Below are 23,541 nucleotides of genomic sequence, written 5' to 3' on the forward strand. Positions count from 1 at the left end.
CTCTTCCGAAGGTCCAGAGTTCAAATCCCAGCAACCACATGGTGGCTCACAACCATCCGTAACAAGATCTGACTCCCTCTTCTGGAGTGTCTGAAGATAGCTACAGTGTACTTTACATATAATAAATAAATAAATAAATCTTTAAAAAAAAAAAGAAAAGACTATATCACTATACCGGATTTTAGCAATTTTTTTTTTTTTTAAACAGAGAGCAAAACCCAAGAAAGCATCGGAAGTCTTTCCAGGCATTGTGTGTGGAGGTGCCTCTCTGATGGGTGTTTGAAATATACAAGGTGTACAAGATGACAGGAGAACTAGCCACTTGGGTGATTAGTCCGAGGTCACACAGAGAGTAAAGGGCAGACCTGGTCCTTTGTATCAGGGTTTAGAGAGCTGATGAGTGAGGAAGCCTGGCCCTTAACTAGACTGTGTGGCATACGACTTGGGAAAGGACCCTGTTTCTTTAGGTATTCAGTAACCCTAAAACTGGCGTGTTTGGTGATTGGGACATTGTAGGCAGGCATATATGATCTTGAATTTCATTAGCAACATAAGAAAGGGAAAGTTGGAAATGGGTCTTCCTCAGTCTTTCAGGCTTAGAATTGGAAATATAAGATCCGGTGCATCTGGAAAGCCAGTCTTCCTGGATTAAACTATCCAGATGACTACTATTGGAATTGGAGCCAGGAGACCTGAATTCCTGTCCCCCAGCCTTGATAACTCACTGAGTTTGGGCCAGGTTCCCTAAACACCTTAAAAAAGGAACAGATCAGATGTAGACACATCTGCTGAGAACTGGGAGTTCAAAGGTAAGTAATAAATACAACCCTGATGTCAAGTTTGAGTTCAGTGTTTTTGTTCATTTTCTTAACCGTACAGCTCTGAAATATGCTTAAGATGTATTGATCATCAGGTGTAGTGGCACACCCCTTTAATCCTAACATTTAGGAAGCTGAGGCAGGTGATCTCTGAGAATTAGAAGCCAGCCAGGTCCACATAGTAAGTTCCAGGTGTGTACATATGTGTGTGTTCATATGTTTGTATTCATTCCCCAAAGATTAACTAGGAAACAGAAAATTTAATAATTCCTTTCAAGTCAAGTTTGCAAAAGATAACAACCTTTATATCAGGCAAATTGATATTAATCTCCTCCAGTGGTAAAGAGATATGGATTAAATGGAGATTAAAAATATTTCTGTAAGCCGGGGGTGGTGCTGCACGCCTTTAATCCCAGCACTTGGGAGGCAGAGGCAGGCAGATTTCTGAGTTCGAGGCCAGCCTGGTCTACAAAGTGAGTTCCAGGACAACCAGGGCTACACAGAGAAACCCTGTCTCGAAAAACCTTTAAAAAAAAAAAATTCTGTAGTATTCTATTCACTCAAGTTACTAAAAGCAGAAATATTTTAATACAAGTAGAGAAACTTCACCTGAGAGTCTACTATGTGTAATGCTAGATTTTGTGTAGGTAGCAAATGAACCCTCTAAGAAATTACTGTAGAATATCAAAGGAGGGAGAGATCATATCTCTTCAGTATAATCTCAGTCATTATAATCCAAAGGGAAACTAGATTGAAGTTTTAAGATATATACCAATGCCCTATGTAATGTTTACCATGCCTTACCTCAAGCAATCTGCATAACACTGTGTTCTAGGGATTAAACATTTCCTTTGTATCCTCTAAACTAGCTGAAGTGTAGGGTTGCATAAACAGTTTGAAGATGAGTAGGATTCCTGGAGGAAGCTGGGAGGTCAGGTTTTCCAGGTTGAAAGGGCAGCTTTAGCAAACACAGGTAGGTTCGTGTTTCCATGGTACCAGCGATTGGATCCAGGGTTTGGCACATACTTGGCAAGCATTCTATCACTGAGCTACACACCACCACCTTAAGGGGGCCTTGCAAATGTTGTCACGACAAGAGTTACCCTTTTACCTGCTGTGCTGACTATGACTGGCTAACTAAAGTTTGTGAAAGTATGGAACTATACACATTTTACATGTCTTACTCCAACTTAACACACAAATATCCTCTATGGGTTTGTTGCTTTTAACCTAATACCTCAACTTTTACTTGGAATGTGCTTCTCAGAGATCAACAGACTATGGACAAATCGTATCTTGCCACCTGTTTTTGCAGTTTTGTTGGAACACAACCCGGCTCGTTTATTTACATATTATTTGTGGCTACCTTCGGTGGTTCCTCATACTGGGAGAAAAAAGTCTGACTCCTGGGCTGTCCAAGAGGAACCCTTTCTCCTGGAAAGAGATTTAAACTTGTTAGATACAGTTTTTGTTTATTACAGAAGACACAATAATGTAGAGACCATACCTTGATTATTACTGCTTTCAGACCCTCTACTGAAACTGCTTTCACTTCAGAATCCTGAAGGCAGATTTGGGGGGGGGGGGGCTGTAACTGGATTTTTTTTCCCCTTTTCCCAGTGTGGCCACATGGAATAAATCTCTTCTTTGTCAGTTAAATTGTTTAGGAATTCTTTAAGATTCTTTTCTGACTATTTGAGGTAATATACACATAGAATTAAAAAATAATATTTAAAAGTAACTCAAAGCTATATTTATTAGAGTCCAAGGTGACAAGTTTCCAGTTAGATCAGCATGAAATGATTTATACTCTACATGACACGATTAATTTTTTTGGCTGGTTGGTTTGATTTTTAGACAGGGTCTCAGTGTGTGTCCCCAGCTATCCTGGGGCTGTGACAACCAGGCTTGGCTCCAAGTCACAGAGGTCCACCTGCCTCTGCCTTTCTAGTGCTGGGATTAGATGCAAGACATGATTAACATTTTAAAAATCTGGTTAGTTTAGGAGTCTGTAAAGGAAAAGTTTGCCTTTCTTGGGTAGGTAGCCCCTTTATTCCTAGTAATCCTAGAACATGGGGTCATGCAGATTGGTTGAGGTGAGGTAAGGCATGGTAAACACTACTTAGTGCAATGATAGTAATCTTAAAGCTTCAATCCATTTCCCTTTGGATTGTAATCTCAATTTCGAGTTGAGCAAAACAAAAATTCCAGACTGTAAATAAACTGAAATGAGTCGTGAAGGTAATAATTAAGTGTGACAAGTCTCTGATCCTTAGCTAGAATGGTGACCTGTAATCCCAGCACTGGAGAGGAGAGGAGTCACCGTCAGAGAGGGCAAGTAGGTAACAAGGTTGTGGCCAGCCTCTGTGTGTGTGTGTCTGTGTGTGTCTGTGTGCATGCGTGCGTGTGCGTGTGTCTGTGAGCGTGCGTGCGTGTGTCTGTGTGTGTCTGTGTGTCTTTGTGTGCGTGCATGTGTGTCTGTGTGTGCATGCGTGCGTGTGTGTCTGTGTGCGTGTGTGTGTGCGTGTCTGTGTGCGTGCGTGTGTACGTGTGTGTGTGTGTCTGTGTGTGTCTGTGTCTGTCTGTGTGCGTGCGTGTGTACGTGTGTGTCTGTGTCTGTGTGTGTACGTGTGTGTCTGTGTGTGTGTGCGTGCGTGCGTGTGTGTGTGTGTCTGTGTGTGTGTCTGTCTGTCTGTACATGTGTGTGTGTGTGTCTGTGTCTGTGTGTCTTGTGTCTTGAATGTTCCTGCTCTTCAGGTCATTCTTTTGCCCTCTTGTTTCTAACTTGGTTTTGTTGTTGAGTTTTTGTCCCAGGAGCAATACAAGAGGGGAAAGATGACACAGTTATCACTAGCAAGTTGAAATGTTTATAGTGTCAGGATTTCAACTGATGTTAAGTAAATCACCCAGAAAACTCTGCCTTTTAAATTTGCCAGGCAAGCTTGACTGGGCAGGGAGTCGGGCAATAGGACGGTGGGTGCTCATGCCTATACTCCCACACAGCTCTTAGCACAAAAAAAAGCCATCTTTAAAACAGGTCTCCTATTCTTTGTAACTAGGCATGAAGTCTTACACTTAGTACATTACAGTATTAGGTACACACACACACCTTGTAGTAGTACTGGGAGGAAATGCTTTTGAAGTCCCATGGCTTTGAGTTGTATCATTTTATGATTTAGGTAACATCCCCATGCAGAGGAGGGGCCCATCCTTAGGAATGCAAACCCCGCCGAGAAGGAAGGGGTTGAGAGGGGTCCACCCTACCTCTTTTCCTTTACACAATGGCCCTAGGGTTTTGTACACAACCTGCTTTTGTAGACTGAGGACATTATGCAATGCAGTATGAGATGGAAGTCTGCCTCTCAAAAGTAAACTTGGAAAAATGGCTGGAGAGTAGAACATTAGCAGCACATTAATAATGGACCTTCTCTAGCCTTGCGGAGCCCTTACGGTTAGCTCTTGGTAAAGAACTATTTGCATCAATCTAATTTTCAAGCACTTCAGAGCAGTAGAATGCAGTCATTTGGTTTCTTTTGGCTTTTGAAATAAAAGGGGAAGGCTGTTAACTATGTACCCATAGTCTCTTTTAGAGGTCTCACCATGTAGACCAGGCTGACCTGGAACTCACAGATCTACCTGCCTCTGCCTCCCAGGCATTGCAGTTAAAATCGGAACCAGCATCCAGGAGCAATTCTTTTGTTTTCAGTTGTTCTCTTACTACACTTTGATAATGTCATCTTTTGTTAAGTAGTAGTTTGATGAAACACCAGTTCTTATTATATATTTAATTGCAGTTTTCTACTGAATAAAAAGCACAATTCAACTGTTTTCTAATTTCTGTTTCATACCATATCCTGGGCCCATCCATTGAAATCCTCTGTAACTAAAGAACAGATTAAACAATGAAAGACCTTGGGTTGTAGCAAGTACAGTCTGCCTTTGACTACAGCAAGCAAGTAGTTGAAGAAATGCTTTGCCCCTGCATGTGTCTGAGTAGCTAATATTCTTTAAATCAAATGACCATAAGCTATATACGTTGGGAAGAGGAAGCAGGAAGATCAGGAATTTAGGGTTGTCCTCAGCTACACAGTAAGTTCAAGACCAGCCTAAGCTATTTATTTATTTTTGTATGCATGTGTGTAGAGATCAAAGTACAACTTTGTTGGGTCGGTTCTTCCCTTTCACCTTTACTGGGTTCTGAGAATCGAACTCGGGTCTCCAGGTTTGCTCAACAAAGGTTTTACCCACTGAGCCATCTCACTGGTGTTTGTTTTTTTGTTTTGTTTTGTTTTGTTTTCCTTAATGTCACATAGCTAATATGTGGCAATCTTCAGTCTGTGAAACATAGTGCAGTCTTAGCTCCACGCTGATACTATATGTAAACCATTCTGAAATCTTTACATAAATAATACTTGAAATAGTTCTAATTATGGGCCTGAAACCACACCCAGATTGCAGTGGAGCAGTGAGAGAAGGAAGAAAGCGGTCATGTCGTGCTTGCTTGGTTCCGGGATGTGGCTTAACCACAACAAAGGGTAGCAGAGACTTGGAGTACAGTGTCCAGGAGATCCACTTCCCAGTGGACTTGAGACCTTCTGCCATTGCATAACTAAAGAACCTTTCAGTTTGTTTGTCGTATCAAATTTGAGTTGTGTATGGGGAACAGACAAATAAAGGCTTTCTAAAGCCCTTTGTGGAGAATGTATTTCTATACCTGATCTCGTTTGTGTGGAAGGTGAGAGTGGGCCAAAGGAAAGGGCCCCTGTGGTGCTTACTGCCAGAGCAGGGCACAGGGGCTCGGAAACCCCTCCTGCTTAGCCGCCTCCCAGCAGACCATCTGGAGACATGGAGGGCAGAGCTTAGAGTCCCTTCACAGAAGCAAATGTAAAGCTGGCTAGGAAGGATGTTAATGTCATTCTCTAATAGCATGTGCCTTGGTTTCCCCATGTAGAAAATAAAGGAATTGAGCTGATCATTTAATTTTTCAAGTTGTAAACTTGTGTATATACTTTTCCCCTTTAAAATACCTTTATAAATCATTGTATGGTGTGTTCTGCTCCTCCTCCCAATCTCATACTATGTCTGAAAGGTCTTCCTATAAAGGTGTACAGGCATTCCTTACCCTTAAATGGCTGTAGAGTATTTGGTTTCCTGGAAATATAGCTAATTTAATCAGTGAACACTTGGGTTGTACTTTCAGTGTTTTGGTGTTTCAGACAGTCCTATAGTACATACCTTTGTACATAGGACAGTTTACATATTTGCCTGTAGGATAAATATTTTGAGCTGTTTCAAGGTGTCAGGGGATATATGCAGGAAACTGATAACTGAAGGCTGACTTATGGTTTGTAGGGTTTTAATCACCAGTGCTCAATGAAAGAAAGGGAAAACTCTTTGAAACCTGTTAACCTCTATTATTTAGAGACCAGGTCTTCAGTGGGGACCTTGTATAGGTCAGTTTGTCAGCCTTGAAAGGACAGATGCTGCCATCTATGCTGCCATCCTCAGCAGCCCAAGAAATTCTCTCAAACATATAGGAACATTAAAGGTACTTTAATATAGGCTCAATTACGAAGATTAAGAGAAAAACAGACAGATATACTTAAGCTTCCCAAATGGAGGGACGGAAAGCAAGATGGACCCAAGTATGGGTGTGGGCTTCCCCAAGAGAGTATGTAACCAACTGTCTAGATTAGCCATATCTCATTTTGGCGATTCAGTCTTTAAAATGTTGCTAAGAACCGTGTTTTCTTTTCTCTTTTGATAAGTGAGGTGGCTCTGCAGAGGCCTTGAACAGACTTAGGAGCTGATAAAGCAAAACTAGGAGCCACTAGTATTGTACAAGGGGATTGTTTAGCACATGTCCCTTTCCTGTAAATGGGATTTCTGCAGAGAATCACAAACTAGGACTGTGTCACAGTCCTAGACATTTTCTAATGCTTTTCATTATGACATTCCCTAAGAACTCATTTACAAGGTGACTATATTCTAAACTTAGAAAAAGGAACCATGTCCCAGGAGTACTTACCTTACTTACATATAGGAACATTCGCTCTTTACAGCAATGCATGGAGGGACGGAGGCTATAAATAGCACTATGCCGAGGTGTTTTCCCCTCTTCTCAGATGTTGTAATAATTATGGGATAACTTTGTTGTAATGTGTGGCTGGTAACTGTCTGAATGAAGTGTGTGACACCATCACAGCTGTGTCTTTTTGAGGTGAGAGTCCATAAAGCAGGTCAGAAGTGTCAGCCATTAACTTTTTCTTCTTCATCATTATCATCATAATAATAATTAATAATAATAATATTTTTTATTTTGAGTCAGGGTCTCTTGTGTCTAGGCTGGCCTCAGATTCCTTAAGTAGGAGGACAACCTTGAACTTTTGATCCTCTTGCCTCCACCTCTGGGGTCTTAGGAGTAGAGGCATGTATGTCACCATGTCCAGTTTCTTCCCCCATACTTCCTTAAGCATAGCTGTAACCTTCTCTTCCCTCCTTCCTCACTGCCTTCATTCTGCTGCTTAGTTCCCAAGGCATTTCTGAAATTTGCTGTATGCTTTTGCAGCTTTAAGCCAGAGCCTCCTGTCATTTTTGTGTGGATTTCCTGTGGCCCTGGGGCAGAGGGTACCGAAATCAAGTAATCCAGCTTGCTGCCCTTCTAGGTTCCTGCCTGTCCTTTTCTCTGCACAGTTTTGTTGCCTTTCAACTCCTGGTCTCTGTATATTCCAGAGAATAGACTAAAGATGAACAGCTACCTTGAGCTTTGTGTGAGTGTGTGTATGTCATAGTCATGCATGCAAATGCCTTTCTAGTTTCCAGTGTCACTCTTGGTTGAAAATTTGGAACGTTGTTTTTCGGCTGTGGAGGGAAGCACACACAGTGGGCACAGCATATGGAGTATATGGAACACATACCCTTTCACTCCCATAAAGCTCATTTTATGAAACCATAAAACTCTAAATAAGGAGATAACTTTCTGGCTTTGGTTTCATTTTGTTTGGTTGGTTTGGTTTGGGTTTTTTGTTGTTATTGTTGGTTTTGGTTGTTGTTGTTTTGAGATAGATTCTCTCTATTATGTAGCTCAGACTGACCTGGGACTAAGTATGTAGACCAAGCTGGCCTAAATTCAGAGTTCCACCTGCCTCTGCCTCCTAAATGCTGGGATTAAAGGTGTATTCCATCACATCTGACAACTATGAACTCTTACAGTCACCAAGATATACAATACAGTAAGAAGATACAATTTGATTAGTATTGACTTTTTGAATTTTAGAATAAAATTCACATGTTGACCAGTCTCTAAGCATTCATAGTCTTTGTGTGAAATGGCTCCAATGAACTCTGAGGATCAAGCACCAACCAGGCCAACTGTTGAACTACCACTCCTAGAAATTAGAGGGCAGAATTGTAAACTAACACATGGCTTCCCTGGGTACTCCTACTGAAGGTTCTCAGTCTTCCAGGGAAAGTTGCTGTTGGATGATTGAAGGCCCACAGGCCACATTAGGTAATCTGTCAGAGGCTCAGAAACCTTGCAGAAAACTATGTATGAAAAGAGTTTCCTTGTTATGACTTCAGCAATATCAGAGGGTGCCATCTTGTACCTCTGACCTGTTCCTGTTCCTAAATTTGAATGTAGAAAAGAATACTGTATTATCTATGTATATACACTGTAGTATAATCACATTCCATCTCAAGATGGCATTTTGAACTTTCATCTTTCCCTTCCCAAAATCCTAGTGAAATTACCATATATAGAGAGACATACAGATAAATATATTTAAATAATGTTTTAAAGATTTTATTTATTTTGCGTATATGAATATGTACGTAAACTGTAACAGTCTTCAGACACACCAGAAGAGGACATCAGATCCCATTACAGATTGTTGTGAACCATCATATGGTTGCTGGGAATTGAACTCATGACCTCTGGAAGACCAGTAAGTGCACTTAACCACTGAGCCATCTCTCTAGCCCAATAGATATTTAAAGGTAAGTAATTATGCTGGTAGGTGGTGGCACATGCCTTTAATCCCAGCAGAGGCAGGTAGATCTCTGTGAGTTTGAGACAGCCTGGTCTACAGAGTGAGTCCTAGGAGAGCCAGGGCTACTGTCTGAAAAAAGAAAAAAGAAAAAAGGCATCTTTTGAAGTCAGAAAGCAAGCAGAAGTGGTAACTTTGAAACATTGTAGAGAAAATAAGGTGCAGCAGGGAACTAGGAAAATGAGTGAGCACAAGATAGGCATGGGCGAAGGGTAGGTACCCTGCCTCTGAAAGGTTGAGGAGCACACTCCTGAAACCCCAGCTGAGGAGGATGGAGACTGGAAAGCAGGGTGGCCCTGGAATTTGTAACTGTCATCGTAGAGTAGCAGCTTAGGAAAGGTGAAGTGCTGCACACTTTTAATTCCAGTCGATCTCTCTGAGAGTTCAAATCCATCCTGGTCTACATAGTGATTTCCAGGCTTGCAGGTTAGCAGCCAGGCAGATAGGCCTGAGTGTTACCTGATAGCATTCTTAGCCCTTTAGTTGGTAGCAAATAGGATTTTGTGAAGTAAACACAAAGGTTTTCATCTGTTTATCAGGGTGTTAGTTCTGATTACTGAGCTGGCAAGAATAGCTCTTTGAGAGGTCAAGACAACCCAGAAGAAACCCTAATTAAGCTATGGGGTCGGCAGTATCCCAGACTCTTAGTTATTTTTTAATTTTTAGCAGTCAGTCAACCTCTACAGACACCTTCTTTCCAGGAATTCTCTGAGAACCAGTTTTATCTCCAGAACTCACATTGGTGGAGGAAGAAAACGAATTCCTTCTACTCTGACCTCTGGAGTCCTGGGATTAAAGGCCTATGGACAAATGGTAGCTAAATAAATGTAACTTGTAAGAGGGTTGTTTGGTTTGGTTTGGTTTCTTCTTTATTATTTCTAAGACAGGGTTTCTCTGTATAGCCCTGGCTGTCCTGGGACTCACTCTGTAGACCAGGCTGGCCTCGAATTCAGAAATCCGCCTGCCTCTGCCTCCCGAGTGCTGGGATTAAAGGTGTGCACCACCACGCCCGGCTTTGTCCTGGAACTCTTTGGGTTTTTTTTCGAGACAGGGTTTCTCTGTGTAGCCTTGGCCGTCCCGGAACTCACTTTGTAGACCAGGCCGGCCTGGAACTCAGAAATCCACCTGCCTCTGCCTCCCGAGTGCTGGGATTAAAGGCATGCACCACCACGCCCGGCTCTATCCTGGAACTCTTAACTCAGAGATCTGCTTGCCTAAGTGCTGGGATTAAAGGCATGTACCATCACCACCTCCTCCCAGCCTTTTTTAAAGAAGTAATAGTTTGGGAGGGTTAGGGGGCAGGATTTGTTGTTACTTGTTTTTGAGACTGTTTCTTCCTCTGTCCCTCTGGCTGACCTCTAACTCTCAGAAATCCTCCTGCTTGTGTCTCCCAGTGCCGAGGTTAAAGGGATGTACCATGACACCTCACAATGTAATGATTCTGAATGTTCCTGGAGGACTTACTGGATTTTGGCACTATGCTTGAATGTTTACATCCACTTTGTCTTGATACAGATGCTGTTGCCTCTTCTCTGTTTTACTTATTTATTTTGATTGTCTGAGGCAGTGTCTCACTCAGTGTTTAGCCCAGGCTATCCGTGTAGCCCTCCTAGCTCAGCCTTATGGATGCAGGCTGGAACTACAGCCATGATCCACCACACCCTGCTTTGTCACCCCTAATAGTGGGAATTAGCCTCTTCTCTTATGCTACTGCCGCAGTGGAGTCTGATAATATCTCTTACAGCAATCCTCTGAGATAAATTACTCTGTTTTCCCTGTTTCAGAGCTGAGGCACAAAGCTAGTACGTAATTTGCCCACGGGCACACAGCCAGTAAGTACCACCTCACCATCCTACCCACTGGGAAGTGAATACAGATCGCTTGCAAATTTGCAGAATTGCCATAACTAAAAAGGTCTCACTAGGTAGACTAGGCTGACCTTGAATTTACCATGTAGCCCAAGTTAGCCTGGACTTAATCCAGCCTCCTTAACTCCCTGGGTTTATACTCAGCAATGTTACTGGTAATTCTGATCCAAGTAGTCTTTGGACTTGGAGAAGCACCTGAGTTAGGAAGAAAGTGATTAGCATTTATTACTTATTGTGTATGTTATTAGGGTAGCAGTTGCTTTCATGTATACATTTACGTTTGATTTTTATGATGTTGTGATGTTATTATCCCAGTTTTATGTGTTCGTATAAGAGTTCCTGTCTGAGTTCCAGTGTTGAGCGGTACACTTGGTCAGCAGCCCATCTCTGGAGGCAGTCTCCACTTTGGCAAAATGCCTCTCAGAAGAGATGATTATCTGAGAGTGAACTGCAAAGTGCAGATGATCTGTGTGTGTGATAAGTAAATGCTAGAGCCTTGGAAAGGTCGTAATGTTGAAAGCATATCAACTCTGAGGCGTTTAGGAAGGCAAGCGTGTGTTTGTTCTATGGAAACTGCTGTCCACATCTGAACTTTTAAACTGAGTAGGTACTAAAGATAAATTATTCCGTCCTTTGACTAAGAGAAGTATAAAAGGTTAAATTGCTTAATGTATAAGGAAAATAATCAGGGCTAGAACTAAAATTTCTAATTGTAATTACCATAAAGGTTCAGGTGGACATGAACTCACGTTGCCTGAGAATTCTGTAGAGAAGTGTGAAATCTATGAATGGGAATTCTGTAGAGAAGTGTGAAGTCTATGAGTGGGAATTCTGTAGAGAAGTGTGAAGTCTATGCGTGGGAATTATTTTCTAGCTGTGTGAGAGAGGCTAGGGATGCTAGCAAACATCCTGTAACATGTGGCGGTTTGTAATAAAGGATTGTCTAGCTTAATGTCAGTGATACTGAGACTACCAAGTGTCTTACACAAAATAATTCTACATGATGAGGTTGGAACAAGCATCCAACTTGTGAACTCAGTTTCCGTTGTCCGTTGTCTTTAAAACAGGATATTAAAAACTGGAGCTCCCTGCTGCTAGCCACTGATACTGTGGGGGGAGGTGCAAGTGAAGCCTGAGGTTTATGTTACTGTAGAAAGTGTTCTGGTGTAACAGAGTTATGAGGTCCAGATGAGAAATTATTAAGCACTTGCCGTTTTTATATTCTGCTGCATGTTCTTCCTGGAACTTAGTCTACCTGCGTTTTATTTGTTTGCTCAGACTGGCTGGCTGGCTGGCTGACAAGTATCAGATTTGAATGGTTCATCCAAGTGCTTTGAATTTAGCACAACTTCTGAACATGGTACTTACTGCAATCCTAAAGACCATGGACTGTTTAAAGAATTATTCCAGGAGCCAGAAATGAACAGATTTGAATTTGAATGCTGTATAACTCCATGCTTGTGTCTCCCCGGGCTCCCTACTTGTGAAGAAGGAACTCACAGATACCCTTCAGATACGATGTATAGCCCAACAGATCCCCTTGAAAGACTGATAAGTCCTTTAACTGATACTTTTTAACTCTTTCCCCAAGAGCAAGGTGTGAACAAAGGAACAGTCACTTCAATCTCATTAACCTCTTCTCTCCCTGACTGCGTTGTTGACCTTGGATGCCCTGGGTGCTTCTCCTGCCTCCGTGGGACACTTTCCTGCCCATATACCAAGCTCTAATAATTTAGCAGTTCTTAAATGCCACCTCTGTGAAGAGTCCTCATGTTGTCTTCCTCCCTGCCCCATTCTATCCAATTTTGTTCCTTCCTAGGTCTTCCATTTACAGATGTTTTCCCCTTCATCCACTTATCATAAATTGTGTATACCTACACATATTTATTTGCTTCTATAGTTAATGTGGGTTTTCTCCATTAGGGGAGCTCTCCAAAAGCAAATAGCTTGTCGTTTTTATCTAGTTCCATGTAAATGGATATTAGAATCTACATGGATTTTATAGGAATTAATAAATATTTTTGCTTTGTGCAGAGGGGAAGACTCTAGGCTAGCCTAGAACTCACTGTGTACTAAAGATAATTTGAACTTCTGGTCCTCTGTTCTTACTTCCTAAACACTAGGAATACAGACATGCACCACCATGCCCTGTTTATGTGGTGCTGCTGGGGATGGAGCCCAGGGTTTCCTACATGCTGGCAAGCCCTCAACCAAGTAGGTGAGCTTCATACACAGCCCAACAGATCCCTTTGAAAGACTGCTGGTAGAATATTCTTCCAGAGGCTGGAAGGTAGGAATTAGAAAGTTTCTTGTCCTCAAGGAACTTAGGGAATATATGTGATATTTCCATCTTGTATGTTAAGAACTATTGGTTAAAATTTTCATAAGTAGCAAAGTCCAAAAAAAGAGATTTCTTTAGTTAGAAATACAAGATAACCCTCATCAAAGGGGTACCCTAGTTCAACAGAGTGAACTAGAGTGCACACTCAACAGAAGTTAGAGGCTCTGATTTATTCTTAGTTTGGGTGCTGTGTGTGTTCTGCACAATAATTGTAAATAGGAACAGGATTTAGACCAATGGAGATATAGGGGGGAAAAAGGAGTTCCAAGAGGGCATATTCAAAAAAAAAAATCAAGTTTCAAAATGCTAAATTCATTCAGAAAAGCTAAGATCTGTCTTAGTGAAACAGGTCCATGTGGAGAGAATTAGAATGGGGAGAGGGGAGGGAGGGAGGGAGGGAGGGAGGGAGGGAGATTCATTCCCATGTGAAGAGGATTACACTGAGATATGAAGACAGTGAGACAGACACAGACCGAACAAAGTCAGGTAAAATCAGTGTACCATGAGGGAAATAGTTTCTCATACTGCAGCCTAGAAAGCAGTTCACAGCTTGAGAAACTCCTGGACTTGAGATACTAGTTTAACCTGGCCTGCTGGTTCTTGGACCAACACCATCACCATCAAATAGCACGATTCAGATCACTGTGGAGCATCTTCTGTATTTGGCTTGGCTGGAAGAGTTCGCTTATATTTCTGGAATGGAGCAATACACCTTCCTGACATGTCCCCACAGGTGTTGGAGCAGTTATTAAAAATTACTATATTTACAGATGAGTCCATGCTGTAACTTTTCTAAGGTTTTTCCAGTTTATTTGATTCTTTGGGGTCCTACTTGCTTGAAACCAGGCTTCTTTCCTTAGCATCTCAAAATAATAATAATAATAACTATTATTATTATTATGTCTACAGAAGTGGTTTGAAATATTTGTGGTTGTGAGAAGGAATTTTGGAGTAATGCCTCCAGTCAACTGTTTCTTCTGCCTTCTCTCTACACCATTCTGTTAGCACGCTGACAGAAATAAGGACAGATTGAAAAGGTCATGAAGACAGTTTAGGGATTTGTTGCCACCTAGCCCCCAGTTAGACTTACAGGAAAAGGCTCATGTTTTACAGATGTGTAGTAGTCTGAGAAGTAGATGCTGGAAGCTAGGGAGGACTTGTTTCACAAAGACATTGGAAGGGTGGACATTTGAGGCTGGAGCACAGAGTGATTGATGTAGGCACAAAGGTGGCAACAGAGCTGTCAATAGTGAAAACCCCAAGGCCAGCCAAAAGGTCTTGTCACTTCCAGAGACTGAGCTGGGTAGGAAAATCTGTGGTTCCTGGCCAAGGGCCTCACTCTCTAGTACAGGAGAGTATACGAGTATATGAGTAGACCACTGAGGCTCTCTGCACCTCGCTTCTTCCAGCCTTTTTGTTTTGTTTTGTTTTCTGAGACAGGGCTTTTCTGTGTTACAGAGCCCTGGCTGTCCTGGACTCACTTAATAGACCAGACTGGTCTCAAACTCACAAAGATCTGCCTGTCTCCACATCCTGAGTGTTGGGAGGCATATATGCACCACCACACCCAGCCCCAGAAAGGATTTTTTAACATGCTGTTTGTTTCAAGTTCTATGCAACTATTTATTTAGTAAATGTACAGAGTGAATGTACTTTAAGTTGATCTAACCTGACAGTTCTTGAATTTCCTCTATTGTACATTTGTGTGTTGTTTGTCAAGGTTTAGGGCCTTCAAGGCTCAGTTCCTGGGATCTGGGCTGGCATTTCAGTCCACTTGAACTTTTTTTTCTTTAAAGATTTATTTATTATATTTATATGAGTACACCATAGCTGTTTTTAGACATACCAGAAGAGGGCATCAGATCCTATTACAGATGGTTGTGAGCCACCATGTGGTTGCTGGGAATTGAACTCAGGGCCTTTGGAGGAACAGTCAGTGTTCTTAATGAAAGACAGCTGAGCTTTCTTTCCAGCCCCCACTTGAACTTTTAGAAACAAGTAAGAATTTTATTATCATCCTCTCTCCTCACATTTGTCAATCAAAATAAACATTTTTTTTAAAGCCATCTATCTGTAAAGGCAAGCCAGTTAGGCCAGAAATATAAATATTCAAATTTGCATGTCAACATGTAGACTTCTGTGAAATAAATAGTTGAAGTGAGATTAATTCAGACAACTCTTTTTGTTTGTTTGGTTTTGGTGGTTTTTGTTTTTGTTTTGTTTTGTTTTTTGTTTTTTCAAGACAGGGTTTCTCTGTATAGCCCTGGCTGTCCTGGAACTCACTTTGTAGACCAGGCTGGCCTCGAACTCAGAAATCCGCCTGCCTCTAATTCATCCAACTATTAAAAGCTTACCTTGCAGGCTGGAGAATGTAGTTCCATGATAAGAGTTCACACAAGCTTTGGGTTCAGTCCCACCACCACCACCACCACAACAACAACAACAATAATAATGATGATGATGATGATGATGATGACTAGTCCTACCTGAAAGGTCCCCTTTCCTATATTTACTTGGGTCTGTAGGACATGGAAAGGTAAATAAATAAAGTGGGGTGATCCCTGACATAAGTGAATAGTAGGGATGGTAGAGGCAATCTGTTCTACTAGATACAAGCAGAAATGTTGAGTGAAGGTTTAGTTTTGGGTAGGGCTCCACTAATAACATACTGTCTTATTTTTATAGTTAAGGAAAATAGAGCTCTAAAGTACAAAACAATTTTCACAGTAAACTAATTATCATGTATCATGTTTAAACTAGTTACAGCTTCTTTTCTCTCCTTTGTTTTGTTGCTTATGTGGTAGTTCTTCTATTCATTCATGTTTGAACCCAAGAGACACAAGTGATGTAGGGACTGGACAAGGGGCATTAGCACCATTTGACATTAGCATGCTTTCTCTTATAAATGGGGGCCCTTAGTCGCTATGCAGTGCCTCATGCAGTCAGGCCCCCAGCATCTGTCTTGCCCCAACAGGTTTCCTATTCATGCTTGTTCAGTCTGAACAACTTAATAAGGTGGAGTGATGTGGGCTGATGAAACTCATGACACGATAAGGTGACCTTCAACTAAAGCCGGAAACAGAGTGCTTTTTTGTCTTTTTCTGATTACAATCAGATCACAGGTTTGCTCTCCACTGTGGACAGAATTAGATTTGGAGTCTCAGGGCAGCTGAATTACTGTCCTGCTGAATATATATTCCTAGCCAAGAGCCTCCAGGAGGAAAAGCCACTAATTGATAGCTGCTGCTTTATGATTTTAAAAACTTGTCAATCCATGCAGCATTTCTTGTTTGCCAAGATTATTGGCCACTCTCATAAACGAAAGCTCTTAAGTCTAATTGTTTGAAGTAGTTTTCCCCTTTATGTGTCTGGTGGTTGGTTCCTTTTGATGCAGCCTGGGAGCCTAATGTATGAGTAATTCAATGGCAAGAATTCTGCTGCTGCCTGAATGTGTACAATGGCCCAGCCTGGTCCCAGCCCCCACCCCTGTGAAAAGTGCTTTCGGGGACTGCAGGAACTATCTGAAGTAATGCTTACTGTGACATCTGGGGAAGAAAGAAAAACTAACATAATGAGAGTGATTGCTGAAAATCTTCAGAGATTCACTAAATCAGTTGTTAGCCCAACCTAACCAGTTCTGTGAAGAGAAGCAGGTGAGAATTTATAGATGATTCCTTTTTGAGCAAAATGTTGGAGAGTCAAACTGAAGCATTGTTTCACTTGGACCTTTGGGGTTGGTGGGGGTGGGATCTCACTATGTAGCCCTGGCTACATAGCATGGACCTCACTATGTAGACCAGGCTAGCCTCCATTTTAGAAAGATCTACCTACCTCTGCCTCCCAAGTGCTGGGATTAAAGGCGTAAAACATCAGGACCAGCTCATTGGGAAACTTTTTTAAATATATAAAGCTTGAGGGAGGGGTGTGTGTATGAAGGTGGGAGATTGATTTTCATAAAGCCATCAAGAAATTTTGAAACTTAGCCATAGGAAAGTTGCTTATAGTCATCCTCAGAGGTGGACTATAAGAGGATAGATCAATCCTTCATACAAGGAAGTTTTGAAAGTTACTTGACACAGAGTCTGGCCAGTACGCAGACTATCTACTTGCCTGATACAGGTCATTACAAGGCAGTATCTATCAGTGCAGCTGAACTGCTTACTTGGTCATATGGACATAGTCCATAGCATGAGTCTCTGTTTATTGTGGTTTAATGTGTTTGACCTTGAGTTACTCCTATCTTTTTTTTTTTTTTTTTTTTTTTTTTTTTTTTTTTTTTTGCCAAAAGCAGGAAAGCTGATTGTCTGGTTTGTGTTTGTACCAATGTAAAAGGAAACTTAACCCTTACAGTTTTAAGAATAAAAGCCTTCTTTATCCCCCTTATCATCAAAGTTGGGAAAGACCTAGGCAGTCTCTAGAAGTCTAAGACTCTAGATTACATCTGCCTGGGCTAGAAGGAGGGCCAGCCTGCCAGACCGACTACTTCCTTATTGCCTTTGTGGGTCTATTCCATCATCCCAAGGGAGTAGTTCTCCCCCATCGTTATGTAATAGCAGGAAAATAAAAGAATGTGAAGCGTAGAGCTCACCTGTTAGAAATTACAGCGAGTGCTGATGCTCAGTGCATCAGGAGTTAGCTTTCTTGCTGATGTTCTGGCTTCTGTCCACAAACTCATTTTTATTTTGCTAGAGATTCCAGGACTTCCGAAGTCTAGCTTTTTAAGTATTTTGTTTTACTTGGCTTGGTTTAGCTTTCTGAGAGTGGGTCTCCTTATGTAGCTCAGGCTGTCCTGAAACTTGTAGCCTGCTTCCCAAGTGCTGGGTTTGCAGGTCTGTACCATGACCTGCCTCAGCCTGCCTCAAGTGGATCTTTTAGGTAAGAGGGGAGGGGAAACTGCTTTTTCTGGTAGTTCTTAGGGGTAAACTGAACGCATTATAATAGAAAGAAAGCTGTTTGTATGAATACAAATGCTTAGGTGCAGGAAAGGATAACACAGAAAGAACAGCAGGCTCCCCAGCGGTCAGTGCAGCTTTCTCCACCTGATGGGATCCGTCAAGGGCAGAGCCAAGGTCAGGCACCTCTAAGATAAGACACTCATGAGAAGCTGAATAGAAAACGATGTCTTAGCTGTTGTATGGACCAGGTTCCTTAAAATCTGCATGATTTTGTTTTGTTTTTGTCAGTTCTTAGACTGTTTTGTATTTCCATAAAAATACAAGTTGTCTACACTAGGCTTAGGAACTTCCACATGCCTGCTGTTAAGTTCCTTTACTGCATTTTCCAAATCAAAGGGGATTTTCTAATATGGGTCCCACTTGAATTCTATTAAAGGAACACTAGCTTAATCTGAGAGGGGAACAATGTAAATAAAAGTACAATATCTCTGCTCTCTCTACCTGCTTATAAGAAGCCCAGTAACATAACAATATTGCAAATGGGTTTTTATCAGATTGGAAGGTAAAAATCAGGGGTTTTGTTTGTTTTTTAAGTTCTATGTTTTGTTAGTTCTTCTTTATAAATAATGTGTGAACCTGATGAAATGATCGCAGATAAGGGGCAAAGGGACAGTTGAGTTTTAGTGTGGAATTGCCATATACCCATATAGTGTCCAAACAGAAACCCATTGATTAATTGCTTTATTGCAGAGATTTTAAGTTCCGCCTCTTACTCATCACTGCTCAGTCCACTAATTACTTTTTAACGGAGAACTCGATTCCATAAAATGTACACCAGCTACTTTGTGGACCTTGAATCGGGTTCTTAGAAAGAGGTGGTAAGGGTGGAGTTAGATTACAGAAAATAGTTCTTAGAAAGCAAGTTGCCATGAAGTTTGAGAAGCAAGAATAAGTCAAACAGAACAGCTCTGGGTTACTATGAGGTTGAACCATTCAGATTGTGAACTAAGCCAGCCTGGTGGGTCTCTGGGTTCTGACTAATTCATTATTCTGTCAGCATCCATTTTTGTTCTAGAATGAACTAAGTTTGGGTCAACTTAAAGCTATCACTGGAAAACCAACAATACTAATTTTCCTTCCATGAATAGAATTTCTGTTGTACAGGGAATGGGTTAAGTATTTTTGAGATGTGTGTGTATGTGTGCGTGTGTGTGTGCGTGTGTGTGTGTGTGTGTGTGTGTGTATCCAATTTGATTGATTAATAATAGTGTCTGTTGGTTATCGAGACACATGGCACATCACTGAAAAGCTAAATTGGCAGAAAAAATATAGACTAGCATTTATTTATTATTATCTAAATTTTGAGAGAACTAGAGAGAGAGCTCAGTGGTTAAAATCACTGGCTGCTCTTGCAGAGGACCCAAGTTTGATTCCCAGTACCACACAGTAGCAAGTAATTAATGAATTGCCATGCTGCTGATTGAGCACAGGGCCTCCCTTGTGCTGGGCAAGTGCTCAGCCACTGAGCTATAACTCCAGCCCTTATTTATTATGTTTTCATAAATAATTTCTAAGTTCTTCCCACTATGCATTAATATTATATATTGTATAATTTATATAAATTTGGTTTGACATACTTCTGTTGGATTTTTCCTAATCTCAGACTCAGAGCCCTCACACATGCTAAGCAAATGATGTATCACTGAGCTACAATCCTCAGACTAAGCTTAGTGAGCACAAGGACTTCAAGTTGAAGTTTGAGCTACACTGTTGATTTCGGCCAATCTGTATCTCCCTATTCAGATACCACTGGGTAAGCCTTGCAGAAGGTTCCCATTACAGAAGTCCATTGTCCACACAAGAAAAACAAGCAGATTGTCTTCCTGCTTTCTTCTCTGGTGTGTTTGAATGTGAAATGTACCCTACACACACGATGCTGCAGAGCAGGTGCATAGTTGAAAGCTTCTCTTGAGCTTTGAACGTATGAATGTATGAGTTCCTGGGCCACTGGGCTGTCTGAAGAGTTTTTGATAGTTTACCATTGAATAGATCTCTCTAGTTGGAACATGGCGCTTAAACAAAATGGAACGTCCAGGTCTTCAGCTATTATTACTAAAAGCAGTGTTGGCAGAGTTTGAAGAAATCAAGGGTACATATGGGGCTCAAGTAGCTTGTGTTGCTGTGTTCCTGCTTTTAAAGAAGTACGTCATGAGGTGTGTGTTCAACTTCTCCAACTCTTTCTTCTCCAAGGAAAGACTGCCTGGTTCATTTCTTTATCTCCCTCGGCCTCATAGGAATAACAGCACCCAATAAAATGCTCACTGCCTCTCCATGGCCTGGATTCCTGTTGATAACAGGGAATGAAATTATCTTTGGTACTTTTCTGTTATAGCTTCCATCCTTATACTGGAAGAAAATAAAATTTGTAACTTCTGTTTGTGAGCCTTTTATTAGTCATTCTGGATCCTTTTATCCTGGTGCCATTTCATTTATTTTCAGAATCATGTTATAACCAATAATCCCACTGTTCCTTTTTAAAGGGAAACTGCTGACTGCTGGCCCATGACTGTGGGCTCACTATTATATTTTGTTACTTGGTGTTTATTATAAAATTTTCATGAGCAAAGCCACTTAATACCATGACAATGGTGTTAAGGGGACTAGATACATTGTCAACTCTATAATGATAAGTGGGGTCTAGCATAACAGTTACTGGAGTTGAGAGTAGAACTTGCCTGTGTGACAGAACTGTGCCTGTTTTGGTTTGGTTTGGTTTGGTTTGGTTTGGTTTTGGTTTTTCGAGACAGGGTTTCTCTGTATAGCCCTGGCTGTCCTGGAACTCACTTTGTAGACCAGGCTGGCCTCGAACTCAGAAATCCACCTGCCTCTGCCTCCCGAGTGCTGGGATTAAAAGCATGCGCCACCACGCCTGTGCGTGTTTTGTAAGCCTGCTGCCATAGAGTCGTGGGTAGGAATTGAGAGGGGAGGCTGCACCTTTGTGCTCTGGAGTTGGACACGTGGCTTCCTGGGTGTGAATGTTCTGGCTGAGAAGCATCTCCGTACAGCTCAGCAATGTCATGCCGCCCTGCCTCTCCTCCAAAGTGCTGCTTCAGTCCCAAGATTATCCTGCTCACCTCAGTGCTTCTCTCCTTATCAGCTGCTTTGCTTTACTTGTTGTGGATCACTGGTACTTAGCTCCGACTTTGGCCCTTGCTAGGAGCTTGACTGATGAGTAATCAAAAGCATACACAGACTCAAGTTCATGGATACCTATTTAGAATTTTCTTTACTTTTTTGAGACAGGTCTCACAGTGTAGCCTACAATTGCCTCAAACTCAGAATCTGTCTCCCTCAATCTCCTGAGTGCTATGGTTACAGGTGTACACCACCATACCCTGTTCCTATTTTGAATTTCTTCTACATACTGGAGTTGTGGGACACATAAAGAGATTTCAGGAGGTAGACAGATGGCTCAGAGGTTAAGCAAACTTGGTGGTTAGCTCAGAGGTTAAACAAACTTAGTGATTTTGCAGAAGACCCAGGCTCCATTCTCAGCACTCCGCTTGGTGGCTCACATGTATCTGTAACTCCAATTCCAGGGGATCCAGCATCCTCTATGGCCTCCATGGGCACTGCACACAAATGATACACACTCGTACACACAGGCAGAATACTCATACACATACAATAAATAAAACTTAGGGGAAAAAACAGGCTTTTAGAGGGGGTAAGGGACACACCTGAGAGGCTGGGGCCAGCCTGGTCCACAGAGGAAGTTCCAGGTCAGCCAGGGCTACACAGAGAAACCTTGTCTTGAAAAACCAAAAAAAGAAAAAGATTTTATGAAAATCTCCCTCTGCACATATATCCCAACTCCCCAGTCCCCAGCCTCCACAGCAACCATGGGAGTTACTGCCCCATGACCCATTTTGACCTCTGCAGAAAAGCATTAACGTGATGCAAGATACAAGGCTGAATATGCACTGTCCAAACCTAATTTAATATATTCATCCAATTTATACCTTGTTTTTCATGTTCTTAACTCTAATGTCCTGGTGCAGCTGAAACTGTCTCTGCAGTCTGGGCACACTCTTTGCCTAAGGCAGCAACAGGCCTTTCTCCAGATTTAAATGAGCTCTAAGTTGATTGTCCTCTAAGCCTAAGTGGAATCTGAACATCCCGGTTAAACACAGACCACCCCAATTAGAAGACTTATCTGAAGTCTTGGCTTTTTATCTACTGTTGTTTATGATTAAACAGCCTTAGAGCAATTGCATTTTATTAATGGCTTACACTTATACATTATTACAAATTATCTATTTCCTGCCATCTGAAGAGACTGGTTTTTTTCTACCTTAAATTAAATACACATTAAATCTGTGTCTTAGAGGAGTAACTCTGAACAGTAAGGAACAGTATTTCAAGCCTTTAGGACAAGCCCTTGGTCCTTCTTCTCAAAGGTGATTCTTAGTCCAAGTTGCTGTGCGTCTAGGAGAGCTTTTGTTCATTGGGCAAAATTCTGTATAAACAAAGTATTTATCAAGAAAATTCTATGTTCTTAATATATAATTGTTTTTCTTGAAAGACTTTTCCACTGAATCTCATCTTTTTCTGGAAAACTGACCGTATGGCAATGAACCATATGGGGATGAACCATATGGAGATGCACCACCACATGGGGATGAACCACACGGACGACAACGTTACCATGCCACCTCACCACCACCCGACCACCTCGGCCTCACACTCCCACGGCGGAGAGGACAGCATGATGATGATGATGGTAAGGCTCATACACTCGGGGTTACCGCAGAGGGAAACCACAGCAGACACCCCACCCCTGTGGGTCTAGTGACTTACCAGTGTTCATGTGGCAAGCTTGTTACAGAGAGACACCAGAACCAACATTTTCTACAATTCTTTCTTCTCTAATCCTTTTGAAATTCACCTTTTCCTGAATTAAATCCTAGTGTTTGTGTTATGTGTAGAAAAGAGAAAGCCATGAGATTGGGAGCAGGGGAATGAACTCTTAGTGCCAAGGTGGTAAAGCCTCCCACTGCTTCGAGTCCTACTTCTTATCCTTTAACTGTTCTCAGTCTCTTAGATATTCCCATTAGGGTCCTCAGCCTTCTCTAACTGACTTGTTTGGTTTTCTGGCAGCCTATGACCTTCTACTTTGACTTTAAGAATGTGAACCTATTGTTTTCCAGTTTGGTAATCAACACACCTGGAGGTGAGTAACCATCAGATAACCTTTGAAGATGACAGTGTCATGAGAGATGATGATGTAGATTTGGAAACCTGGCACCTCTCTGTCCTGTCACTGGGTCTGTATGGTTGTGCTACATAACATCACAATTCCTAGACCCTAGGCAGAAGAGGCGATACATTTTTGCTCCTCCAGTGAGCTTCCTTTAGTTTATGTATGATTAAAATGCCAGATAAAGATCTTTTTCAATCCTTTTCTTGTTTGCTAAATTACTGATCCTAGGCCTAAGTCTATAAGCATATTCAAATATCACAGTGTGACCCAAGGTTAAAAACTGTTGATCTTGCCAAGTATGGGAGCAC

The 23,541-nt window shown here is 41.6% G+C and overlaps 1 protein-coding gene across 1 annotated transcript in view; it reads left to right on the plus strand.

Annotated features, from left to right (window-relative positions):
• Slc31a1 (solute carrier family 31 member 1) overlaps window positions 1–23,541 on the plus strand; it is a 30,369-nt gene that overhangs the window by 1,827 nt on the left and 5,001 nt on the right. Inside the window, exons 2-3 of the mRNA XM_021200599.2 lie at window positions 22,556–22,753; window positions 23,131–23,203. Of these exons, the coding sequence (XP_021056258.2) occupies window positions 22,598–22,753; window positions 23,131–23,203 (229 nt within the window). The 5' untranslated portion in view covers window positions 22,556–22,597. The remainder of the gene's footprint in view (window positions 1–22,555; window positions 22,754–23,130; window positions 23,204–23,541) is intronic.

The sequence above is a fragment of the Mus pahari genome, chromosome 6 (assembly GCF_900095145.1).
Source record: "Mus pahari chromosome 6, PAHARI_EIJ_v1.1, whole genome shotgun sequence".
NCBI lineage: Eukaryota > Metazoa > Chordata > Mammalia > Rodentia > Muridae > Mus > Mus pahari.